The sequence below is a fragment of the Octopus bimaculoides genome, chromosome 9 (assembly GCF_046866305.1).
Source record: "Octopus bimaculoides isolate indiv1 chromosome 9, ASM4686630v1, whole genome shotgun sequence".
NCBI lineage: Eukaryota > Metazoa > Mollusca > Cephalopoda > Octopoda > Octopodidae > Octopus > Octopus bimaculoides.
The window spans coordinates 23,085,384-23,099,043 of record NC_142936.1 but is presented as its reverse complement, the minus strand read 5'-3'; the positions used below and the strand labels follow the sequence as shown (position 1 = coordinate 23,099,043).

Sequence of the window (13,660 nt, the reverse complement as noted above, 5' to 3'; positions counted from 1 at the left end):
TTTCTAAGAGAATGTAATTCAAGCCACCCAAGAATTATTTGTAGAAAAGTTCATTAAAAAATACCCATTTTTCTGAACGTTATGAGAAAACAAATTTATTTGTAGAAAATTTCATTAAAATACACCCATTTTTCAGAATGTTATGAAGAAACGAAACCGATGCATATGAATTATCCGAAACTCCTTTGCCCCCCCCCCCCACACACTTTCGAAAAAAATTATGAAAACAAATTCCGTTGTAATCGTATACGGAAAATGAAGTCGGGTGGGAGGCGGATACTTGTGTAGTCAGTGCAAACAAGAATCATCTAAATTTGAATACCTCAGCTGTGTTGTAAATCTTTCCTAATCTCTGATCTCAAATTTGTTGATGTTATTCTCTGTGGTTCCAAGGGTCCATATACTTTCCATAGATGTTGGGTAGTTTGTGATATGGTCGGTTACGATGTTCTGACCTACAAGTATAACAAGACATTACGAGCCAAAGGGGAAGACTCTTAGCCTGTGATTCTCAACTGGGGTCCAGATGACACTAGGGGATCCATATAAGATTTTGGTGGTAAAATTGTATGTGCAATAAATTGGTTATACTTCTACAACGCACAAAATATTTTAACAATTTTTTATACAATTCCTAATAATATTTAATTATAAAAGCATAAAAGGATTTTTTAAAAATCATCGAATGGTTATGGGGTCCACCTGAGTAAAATAATAATCAAAGGGGTCCATTGCTAAAAAGTGGTTGCAAATTGCTAGACTTCTAGACATAGCTGCCAAATCCTGCCTAGATCACATCGCTATCATCTGAAAACACACACACACACACAAATACACGCACACACACATGCATTACCAATGTCCTAGACTAGTAATGGGCAAGTTGCGGTCTGCGAGACTTTTTGAATGGCACACCAGCGAAAAGTTATCTTGAATTATTTCCACCAAACGGGTCATGTCCAATGCAGCCAACTCCTCGAAAAGATTTGCTGCCTATGACATGATTTGCTGCCCTAGACATACAAAATGTAGACGGTCACTAATGAAACAGCTGCAATCATAGATGCTATTGTTTAGAGTTGAACGTCGAGTAAACCAGGGGTCGGTTAAGTGGTCAATAAGGACATCTGGGAATCTTTGTGGCTATCTACAAGCGGTCGATAAACACCTGAATGATCTTTTGTATTAAGGATGCTGAATTATTAATGAACCGTGAGGTGGTCGACGATATAAGAAATTTATCAATCCCTAGAGTAAAGTGAAACGACGACAGTAACCAGAACAATAATACATTACTTTGATCAGCCATGTTGTGAGTGGTCGTTTGACAGAAATTATCGGCCACCAAGGTTAAATATCATAATCTCTGTAGTTCCGTTCTTTGAATGAAAATCAAACCGCGATATAATTTAGCATCAAATCTTCAATGGCCAATTAATAAAATGAGGAACTTTGTGACTTTGTGACAATGAAAGAAATCATTATTTAGCAATGCTCCGTCTTTTATCGCTCTTTCTGAAACACCTCTCAGTTATACCATCTTCCTCCTCCTCCTCCTCCTCCTCCTCCTCCTCCTCCTCTTTGTTTGCAGTAGCTAACTGAACTCTTTTATAACTAGGTAAACTAAGAGTTAAGTGTATACAAAAGGGAAAATTTAGTGAAAAGGCAAAAAAGTTTCACAATTTGAAAATCATCATCATCATCATCATAAAATTCATTTTCACATTTACTTTTCCATACCTTCGTTTGTCAGACAGAACAGCTGAAAAACTAAAATATAAATGCACAGCATATAAACGGCAAATGCTCAATAAAATTATTTGTCAAAGATCCCACGTCAGTTTGCAGCAGTTTCAATGCGGAAGACCAATCTCTGTAAAAGACACCCGTACAAAAGCTCAGGTTAAGGGCCACTGGAGAACTGTATGGGCAACAAATGATGAATTCAGAGATGTAGATAGGCTATACTGCCCATGCAAAGATGGTGGTTGTGGTCTTAAATCTGTAGTGATGTCTTATGAAACACGTATTGTGGCACTGAAACAATATCTACAGTAGGGGAAAGAGATCAAGTTTGTGGCTATGAAATTAACAACATAATTAGGATAGATAATGAACTTCAGGAGAGGCATGAAATAAGAATTGATAAAGATCTCTCTCAACAAGCATTGGTAAAATCTATCAGAGGAACAAAATATAAAGAATGAACCAGTTCACTGATATTTGATATGAAAATCACAAACCATAGAAGGGATTGATCATGTTAAAATCATGGCGTACCGACAAGTTTATGAAATCCCACTTCGAAGATTACCTCCATGCAATTCAAAAACAAAAGATCTCACCAAATACCTACGGTATAAAAAGAAGAAAACGCTAACAGACAACAGATACACGCTGTACAAGACCAATACTGAAGACAACCACATTATTGCCAACTGCAAGAGAATGGCTTCCAGATATTCCCTTCCCATGGGACATGATGTAGTGGCCAGAACAGTTTGGAACAGGAAAACAAAATGATAAAACACCTACAGACGAAGTTGACTATATTGAGACCGATGGATCAAAAGAATATTGGTGGAACTTAAAAATTAAATCAGCCACCAAATTAAAACACAACCGGCCAGATGTTATTGTGTTGGGCCACAATGGAAAAATATGTTCTCTTAATAAAATCAGCTGTGTTCTGGACGCAAATGGGGTTAGAAAAATACAAGAGAAAGAGGACATCTATGGGCCGTTAATAAGGAGTTTGCAAATACAGTACACGCAAGATACACTTTCAGCTTTGTAACTATTATTATTGGAGAAACAGGACTCGTGCCAACCTGCTTGTAGTAAAGTAAGGCTGAACTTGGCTGGGTTCTTGAGGAGAGAATGCAAATCCTTAATTTATACATTGCAAATGATCACGATATCTGAGACCATAATAATCTGCAAGACCTTAAGATTTCCTTCACAACTTCGCTACCAAGCCGGTGGCTGGTCAAAGCTTAATCTAAATTAGAAAGTGAAAGAAATACACACACACACATACGCACACGCACACACACACAAACACACACACGCACACACACACACACACAAACACACACACATGCACACACATACGCACACACACACGTACACACACATGCACACAAACACACATACACACTGGACTTGTTTAGTGTTTGTCTACAAAATCCACTCACGCGGCCCTGATTTTGGCCTGGGGCTTTACGTAAAGACTGCATACGAAAGGTCAAGTGTGTAGATATACAGAACATTTTAAAATATTTCAAAATAACAAAATACATACAATATTTTCTCACCTTCATATTTACCTGTAGACGACACGAAATCCGAAAAAGTATCCAATTCAAACCAGTGGTGAGCAACGAAGGCATGGTAAAATAACCATCCCAAGAAACTTCCTAACAAAGGACCAATAATTGGTACCCAAAACCAGTTGAGGTTCCTAAAACTGAAAGATAAGTAAAAAAAGATTATCATACCTAAGTTATGTATATATATATATATATATATATATATATATATATATATATATATATATATATATATATATATATATAACTACACGCGCGCGCACACACACACACACACACACACACACACACACATACACATACACACACACACAGAGACTTCCACATGGGCTTCATTGACTGTACACAATACATCATGACGATACAATACAAAAAATTGTGGAAGTTGTAAAAATAATACCGTTCTATATTTAAGAGATGAGGAATTATGTTCATTATTTACATTATTTACAATTGACCGATACTTGTCCTCATCTTGTTTGTTGTTAATACAACGTTTCGGCTGATATACGCTCCAGCGTTCATAAAGTGTCTTGGGGAAATTTCGAACCTGGGTTCTCATTCTTAAGGTATATTTCGATGTTATTATTATTATTATTATTATTATTATTATTATTATGAAGGCTGGAGGGCATATCAGCCAAAACGTTGTGTTAACAACAAACATGATGAGGACAAATATCCGTCAAATATAAATAATGTAAATAATGTTGTAAAAAATAATTTTCGAACAACCTGCATATAAATGTATATATATGTGTGTGCGTGTGTATGTGTTTGTGTGTATATGCATGCATATATGTATGTATGTATGTATGTATGTATCTATGTATGTGTGTGTGTATATATATATATATATATATATATATATATATATATATATATATATATATATATAGGTGAGAAAGTTGGTATGTGAAAGCACGTGGCTGGATGTATAAAAGATAATAAGAGTGAAAAAACTACAGAAGGCTTGTGTTACATGGTTAAAGTATATATTTAAATTATGTCAGAAAAATGTTATAAAAATGTTATAAAATCTTTTTGGTATATAAACATTGTATTTTGAGAAATAACCGGTTTCGTATTGTCTTTTCAAATTTCTCTACTTCATTGTAATGTGTTCGCTCCAGTCTGAAAAAGAAGAGTTCTAGATAGGGGGAGGTAATTAGGGATTTCTTCCGGTATAAGGGAGATAATCGAAATCTAGGAGGTGGTAGAATTTGATTAATTTACCATGGTTTTGTTCTATATTTTTTTCCCTTTTTTCTCAGTGGGGTGATGAATTTCCTTATTTAAATGTGTTATCAATGGTTAAGTTTGGGTTTGTATTTTTGAATGAAAAAGGTTTCCTTATTTAATCTAATCTGTGTTGGTGTTTTAATGGCGCATTGATAGAAAGGAAAGATTATAAATTGTGGTAGCATTTGTTTTGCGCATTTCTCAATATGATTACTAAAAGGTATCATTCGGTATTCTGGGTATGCAATCTGCTGGCGGTGCAGAGTGCATCTACGTCTGAGCGATAATCCTGTGGACCCTATGTAGTTCTCGTGGCAGCCCGAGCATCTTATTACATAAACAAGGTTTTCTGAGGCACAAGTAAAGTTAGATTTAACTTTGAATTTGTGTCCCTCTTTGAAGAGGAATTCTGAACCTTCTAGAATGTTTGGGCATGTTGCACAATTTGGTCGACCACATTTTTTTACTTTCGCATCTGTTGTTTCGGAAAATAATTTTGCCTTTGTGAGGATCTTTTTCAGTGATTTTGGTTGTTTGTGGCTTTTGATGATTTTGTGTGTGTATAAAATTTCCTTTAATTTGGGGTCCTTATGTAGCATTGGTATGTTTTGGGTGATGATGGTGAAGGCTTCTTTGTTTCTAGGGTTGTATGTGGATATGTACGGCAGTATTTTCGGGGAATGTGTGTTGCTGTGTTTAACTTTTCTTAAGTTTTCTATGTTAATTTGTGATGCACGTCTGATTCCATCTTCTATGAGTTGAACTGGGTAGTGTCTGTCAATTAGTGTGTTTTAGAGTTCTTGTAGTCTGTAGTCTCTAGTATTTTGTTCTGACACTATTGTTCATATCCTTCTTGCAAGGTTGAAGGGGATGTTTGTCTTGGTGTGTCTTGGGTGGCATGAATCAAATAGTAGATATTGTTTGGCGTCTGTGGTTTTGTAAAATATGTCCGTTTCTATTTTTAGGTTTACTTTTTTAAATTAGTATATCCAAGAATGGGAGCTCCTTTTGGTTGTACTCCATTGTGAACTGTATGTTTGGGTTGACACTGTTCAATAGACTTTTGAATTTCAAGAGTTCATCTGTGTTTTCATTCCAGAGTATGAAACAGTCGTCCAGGAACCTTTTCCAATTTTCTTTTATGTATTGGGAAAGGGTGTTTCCAAAGGTGGATAAAGATTCCTGGTATATTATTATTTCCAAGTAACCCATTGTTAGGTTCGCAATGACTGGAGCTGCCCTAGTGCCCATAGCAATTCCGGATTTTTGTCGGTAGAAAGTATTGTCAAACATGAAGTGGTTGTTTCGTAAGATGAATTCAACCGATTTAGTAATGAATTCTTTACTGATCCTGTTTGGGATTTCTTTCGGGAATTGATCCAACCAGAATTGAATTGCCTCAAGTCCATAATTATGAGGTATACTGGTGTATAAATTAATCACGTCAAATGAGACCATGATTGTTTCTTCCTTGACTTTCTTTGGGAGGTGATTTAGTATATCCAAGTCATCTCTGATATAGCTTTATTCATTTTATCTAGTTTCAGCTCATGAGCTGTGGCCATGCTGTGGCACCGAAAATATCTTCTTACTAGCCTGCTTTCAATCGCTTCCCCCTATCTAGAACTCTTCTTTTTCAGACTGGAGCGAACACATTACAATGAAGTAGAGAAATTTGAAAAGACAACACGAAACCGGTTATTTCTCAAAATACAATGTTTATATACCAAAAAGATTTTATAACATTTTTCTAACATTTTTCTGACATAATTTAAATATATACTTTAACCATGTAACACAAGCCTTCTGTAGTTTTTTCACTCTTATTATCTTTTATATATATATATATATATATATATATATATATATATATAATTCTTTTAAGGGATAAAGTCGAAACAAGACTTATCTCCTCAGTTTATACTGAATTAATGTCCAAACATTATGAAGCTACCGAAACAACTCCATAAATATAAGCGATTGAAAGCAGGCTAGTAAGAAGATATTTTCGGTGCCCCAGCATGGCCACAGCTCATGAGCTGAAACTAGATAAAATGAATAAAATAAAATGAAATTAATTACGAATTAGCTAATTTCAAGATTAAAATCTTAAACAGATTAAAATCTTAAATCGCATGACTACCTGATAATTATCCTTATTTTTATCCTTATTTTATGAATATAAATAAATAAATGAACATTAGTATAATATTTTTACTCCTCATCAAAAGCCCGTATTTTCTGCGGTCCTATTTTTTTAATATAAATGCATGTGGTTGTCGTGAGATGACTTTAGTCTGACTTTTTCGAATCTATACTTGCAAGTGTTTGTGCATAGACGTGCAAACTCGCTTTGTTATGGCTTTGTATTAACACCTGCTCGTATATTTTTTTTTACATATATTGCGTTGACGATAGAAGAAAATCTGTTTAAGAAGATAATCTTGAAATTAGCTAATTTGCAACTAATGTGGAGTCCTTTTAAATATCTTCTCACTAGCCCGCTTTCAATCGCATGTGTTTATGGAATTTTTTTAGGTAGCTTCGTAATGTTTGGACATTAATTCCGTATGGAGGAGACAAGGGATCTTTTTGGTTTGACGGGCAACACTTGTTTTCTTAACGAAACACTTTCAAACTTGGGACACTGGTAGAATGTGTCATATAAAATAACTTTTTCTCTTAGCCTTCTTAACAAAAAATTGTACATCGCAAGTTATTTCATGTTAAAGTTGTCGTATTTCTGTAATTTCAACCAATCACTGATGTCTATTCAGCTGAATACAGTTACTGCTGTTTTGTAAACAATAATTTTTTGCCGGTGACAAAACTGTTATTCCCTGTTGACATATTTCATCCGGTTTTTTTGGTTTGTTTTCTTTTGAAGCAGACAAAATTACAGAAAAAATGTTAATTTATACGCATATATTGTTTATATAATAAATTACGCTGTGCGTATCTGTGTTTGTAACAATTTTTCGCTAATTGAAAAAATAAGCAACACACGTGTTTACGAACAGTCTTGTAAATCGGAAATGTCAGAACTAACAGGGATTAATACCATATACACCGCCACATCAGTAACTGTATTCAACTGAATAAACGTCAGTGATTGGTTGAAATTATCGAAATAAGTCAATTTTTAACATTAAATAAGTTCGAATACAAAATTTTTTATCTGTTCTATAACACAAAATATACAAGTATACGAAGTTTGAAAGTGTTTCGGTACCAAAAACACTACATAAAACATAAATGAAAAATGTTGCCCGTCAAATCAAAAAGATCCGAGACAAGTCTTGTTTCGACTTTCTCCCTTAAAATAAGTATATATATATATATATAATTATTAATTTAATATATAAATTGCTTATTTCCATGCTCATTAACGTGATTTTTATCCTTATTTTATGAATATAAATAAATAAATAAGATATTAGAATAATATTTTTACTCTTCATATTTTCTGCGGTCCTATTTTTGATATGAATGCATGTGATCGTCGTGAGATGATTTTAAGTTTCAAGCAATCCTTAGTAAATATTGAAAAAGAACGTTCAGGGACAATGGTGGATCTTTTTCGTATCGAAGTGCGATAAACTGAAAAAAGCTAGTTTTATATTTCACAGTAGGTGACCAGGGTTGCCGGGTATGCGAATAAGAATACAAGAGTTATGGAATGGAATAGATAAGATCCGGGCTACATATGTTTCATAGCAAGTCGAACCTCGGAAGTGGTGAATATCCAAGCGAAGTGTATACCGCAGGCTACTCGTCAGGCCAAGGGTACCTTGATCAAATGCAAGTTTACATGGTCGCAAGGAGGTACATGTTAACACATGGAAGATTCGATTAGAATGTGTAGAGAGCACTGTAAAAGTGGAGAATATAAATGTAGAGAGGAATTAGGAATAAAAATAAAAGAATAAAAGGAATAAAAACATAAGGGAGAGAGAAGAATGAGGAATTTAAGCAAGGTCATTTGACCGGTAGTATTCAATAGGGCTATTTTGGCCGAATAACAGAGATTAGCAAGGGGAGTGATATTTGGAAAAAAGATAATGTGGAGGGAAGAGGGAAGAGGGTGGGGAAATATTTGTGGTCAATGGGGAGAGAAAGTATGGATGAAGAAATGGGGTAGTATTAGAAATGGATATCAAGAGAGAATGGGAAAGAATTGTAGCATCTACTTTTACCAATTAAGAAATGTATATTGTTGTGTGCGGCGAGCGTGTTTACAGTATGAAGTAGTAGAGGTGTACGTTTGTACTTGTAAGTTTACAAAGGAAAGTAGGAGGGGGGCAGGAGAAATAAGGGAAAAAAGGTCATAAACGGCAAGGGAAGATAAAGGGAAGAGAAATATATAAACGACAGTAGGGAACTAAAGGGAAAATAATGGGAATATATTGGTGGTTTAATATATAGTGGTAGTGAGGATGAATAAGGGGTAAAAGTGTATTAAGGCTAGGGGGAAAAGATGTAGGTGGGGTGGGGGTTGTTATTTGTAGTTTGAGAATAGATTTAGTGATCGATGTTTGCAAGAAAAGATTATACTGCTGCGTTCGTTAAGGCAATCCGTGGATTGCACAATAGCTAAGACCTCGGCTATGCAGAGATCATACTTATAGCTGCTGTATGGTTTGGCATGGGTGACTAAGGACCACTTAAGAGTGTAAAGAGTTGAATAATTCTCTAGTTTATGGATAAGCTGAGATAAAGATGTACTGCTGGATTTTGTTTGGGACTTGAAACTGGAGTCGTGGTTGTTCACTCTAGCTTTGAAGGTGGTACTGCACAAACCGATATATATATGTAGTTGGCAGCTGATACTGTACACTTGTAAATGATGTTTTTTGTGAGACAGCGATTATCTAAAGGACAAGAGGTTGGGCGTCTAAAACAACATAGATTTGTAGGGGGGTTCGGTATCAACTTGTGAGGGGATATTTATTTAGTGAGGAACCGGTATTAGGTTCATTATTAGGAGTGAAGATAGAATAGAGAACTGGAAAAGAAAGACCAGTCAATAGGAAAAAAAAACAACATAAGAGATACAGCTCAAACCAAAGAAGAATCTAAAGGATAAAATAATAATAGCGCTATCAATAAGGAAGAGGCAACTGGCACCAGCGAGTTAAGTGATTGAAGTGAGGAAGATCAGGAGAGTTTAGATAAGTTGCAAGAGGTAATGAGTAAAAAACGTAAGAAAAAGATTGTCAGCATTGGAAGGTACCAACAGAAGGAAGCTGCCAGAAATGACTGGGGAAGTAGATTCTGTTATCAATAGGATAGATGCTAAAAATATAGGAGACACTATTTTATTGATCTATGCAGGAGGGGTAGTAGTCACCAGAAGATTAGATATCTCACAGGGAAAGATTAAAAATATGGAAAACGAGACTACAAAATAAAGTGAAGGCTTTAAGACATGCGCGGGCATGATTGCGTGCATATGTGTATATGTATACAGGTGTATTCGTGCATGTATTTATGTCTTACAAATATATGCCTATATACGTATATTGTCTGTACGTATGAATCTGTGTATTTTGATGCATATATGTATGTTGTAGATAGTCTAGTATGCGTATACTGTTGTAAAATTTTTATTTATTTTAATGCAGCGTAAACTTTATTTTAATTTTAATGTGTTAATTCGAATATAATTATTTACAATATGTATTTTAAATTCACTTTTCAATTTAAGGTTTTCTTTGATTTTAAAAAAATAGGATGAATCTATATTGAATTCATTTGTTTTGTTTATTTTGTTCATTGCATACATAAGACCGTTATTTGAAACGACCAATGAAACAGATCCATGTTTTTTAATTTATATTAGTTTTGATTGCATCGTCATTTCTCTCCCATTTTTAACAAAACTGTCCGATGAACCGGAACGTGAAACTCCGAGTAACAGTTTTTTGTTATATTTCTGCTGCTTTTAAATGAAGCATATTACTCTACCTCTGGTATTTGAGTGCTCTTTTTCCACCTTGTTGCACATTTATGTTCTTACTCCGGTATATATATATATATATATATATATATATATATATATATATATATATATATATATATATATATATATATATATATATATATATACATACATACATACAGACATACATACATACATGCATATATATATATACACATATATATATATATGTATATATATATATATATATATATATATATATATATATATATATATATATATATATATATATATATATATAAAAGTGAAAGCGCGTGGTGTGGCTTAGTGGTTTGGGCATTCGGCTCACAATCGTAAGGTTGTGAGTTTAATTCCCCGCGGCGTGTTGTGTCCTTGAGTAAGACACTTTATTTCACGTTGCTCCAGTCCACTCAGCTGGCAAAAATGAGTAGTACCTGTATTTCAAAGGGCCAGCCTTGTCCCACTCTGTGTCACGCTGAATCTCCCTGAGATCTACATTAAGGGTATATATACATGTGTGTGTGTGTGTGTGTGTGTGTGTGTGCGTGCGTGCGTGTGTGTGTGTGTGTGTTTGTAACTTTGTGACTGTAAACACACCAGCACCAATTGACAACCGGTGTTGATGCGTTTACGTCCTCGTCGCTTAGTAAGAGACTGATAGAATATGTACCAGGCTCGAAAAATGTCCTATAGTAGATTCGTTCGACTAAATTCTTTCAAGGCAGTGCCCCAGCTTGGCAACAGTTTAATGACTGAAACAAGTAAAAGAATAAAAGGATAAAAGAATACACAAACACAGGCGCGCATACATGTAGACGTATATACATATATGTACATATGAGAGAGAGGGAGCGGAAGAGTTATGCATGCACATATGAACATACAATTAAAGAGATAAGGTTAAGAATCTTACGTAAATGGTTCTATTCCCCAACCTGCAAGCAGCAAGACAATTCGTGGTCCCAAATCTAATGCTGGGTTTACTGCTGGACCACCGTTTAAGCCATAAGAACTGGCAACAGCTGTAAGAAGCAAACCAATAGCCAATGGCGCCATGTTTGGACTTGAAACCGCACTGTTGGAGTCAATAATTGCAAGTATTCCACCACAGAAGAAGAATGTTGCATATACCTGCGCAGAAATAAAGAAATCATATTTACAATGCATCGCGATGACAGACGCACATAACGGTTTGCTGTATTAGGCCTGATGAAAGTCCCCCGAATCTTGCACCTTTCATTGTCTCGATTATAACTTTTAAACATTCTTTCTGATTTTAATACAAGGCGATCAATTTGAAGGGAGGAGACAAGTCGATTGCATTGACTCTGTTACTTGACTGGTATTTTATTTCGTCGACTCTGAAAGGATGAAAGGCAAAATTGACCTCAGTGGGATTTTAACTCAGAACAGTCGGAAAAAATACTGCTTAGGATTAATATGGCGTAGTGGCTAAGAGTGTGGGCTACTAACTCCAAGATTCCGAGTTCGATTCCAGGCAGTAACCTGAATAATAATGATAATAATAATAATAATAATAATAATAATAACAACAACAACAACAACAACAATAATAATAATAATAATAATAATAATAATAATAATAATAATAATAATAAAAACATCTAATGTGAACCTTGACCAGCAAAATGTCATAAAAGAGTTAGAACCAGCGGAGAGCTACAAATACCTAGGGGTAATTGAAGGGGACAATATTAAGCATTCAGTGATGAGGGAAAGGATCAGAAGAGAATGTTATCGCAGGGTGAGAGCAATACTGAAGACAGAGCTAAACGCAAGAAACAGGATCGAAGCGATCAATGCTCTAGCCATACCAGTCGTGACTTACAATTTCAATATCGTTAAATGGTCAATTACTGAAATATGTAATGTTGACAGAAAAATACGAAAACTGTTGACAATGCATAGAATGCACCACCCTAAGGCAGATATAGAACGTCTTTATCTGCCGAGAAAAGAGGGAGGCCGTGGACTTCTACAGCTGGCATTAACAATGAAGGTAGCCACAATTGGCCTAGACACCTATCTGAAAAACTCTGAGGACTGGATGCTAAAACTTGTCTCAAAACATAAAAGCAAGAAAGCATCTTACTCAGTAACAAAACAGGCAAAGGAATATCTAAATGAATTCCAATTGCAACAAATTCAAGAATTAGACGAACTGGAAACACCCGCAGAAAAAGTTAAGCGCTCGAAAACCCGTGCTAAAATTGCTGCCTTAGATATTATGAATGATAAATGGCATAGAAAACCTCTCAATGGCAAATACCCAAAGAGAGCGAATAATGCAGTTATTGACAAAGCCCTTACCCATCAATAGCTAATGGCCTCTGGCTTAACCGAGTACACCTATAGTTTTTTAATAGAAAGTAGCATATTCCCTAATGAGCAAAAGGGATGTAAACGTGGATCTTATGGTTGTAAAGATCAGCTGCTCATCAATAAGATGATCTTAGAAGATTGTCACAAGCGACACAAAAACTTGTCAATAGCCTGGATAGACAATAAAAAGGCCTTTGATAGCCTACCACATAGCTGGATTAGGAAATGTCTGGAAATGTATAAAATAGCTCCTACTCTGCGAAACTTTTTATCTGTAAGTATGAGATCATGGAGAACCACACTGATGTTGAACAATGACAATGAATCTCTAAATGCTGGAGATGTAAGAATTTCATGTGGCATTTTCCAGGGTGACTCACTATCACCACTCCTCTTCTGTCTAGCCCTAATACCGCTCTCAAAATTGCTCAATGATGCACAGTATGGTTATAAAATATTTGATAAAAATATAAATCATCTCATTTACATGGATGATTTAAAGCTCTTTGCAAAAAATGACCAACAACTCAAAGGCCTACTAGCAATTGTTAAACAATTCAGTGATGACATCAGGATGCAATTTGGCCTTGATAAATGTGCAAAAGCTACCTTTATCAAAAGAAAAATGACAAATACATCTAATGTGAACCTTGACCAGCAAAATGTCATAAAAGAGTTAGAACCAGCGGAGAGCTACAAATACCTAGGGGTAATTGAAGGGGACAATATCAAGCACTCAGTGATGAGGGAAAGGATCAGAAGAGAATGTTATCGCAGGGTG

The 13,660-nt window shown here is 35.1% G+C and overlaps 1 protein-coding gene across 1 annotated transcript in view; it reads right to left on the bottom strand.

Moving 5' to 3' along the window:
• Positions 1-13,660, bottom strand: part of LOC128248677 (aquaporin-9-like) — a 67,626-nt gene that overhangs the window by 7,351 nt on the left and 46,615 nt on the right. The window contains exons 5-7 of the mRNA XM_089357289.1: positions 11,450-11,667; positions 3,318-3,469; positions 323-455 (exon numbers count right to left, since the gene is read on the bottom strand). Coding sequence (XP_089213415.1) covers positions 346-455; positions 3,318-3,469; positions 11,450-11,667 — 480 coding nt within the window. The 3' untranslated portion in view covers positions 323-345. The remainder of the gene's footprint in view (positions 1-322; positions 456-3,317; positions 3,470-11,449; positions 11,668-13,660) is intronic.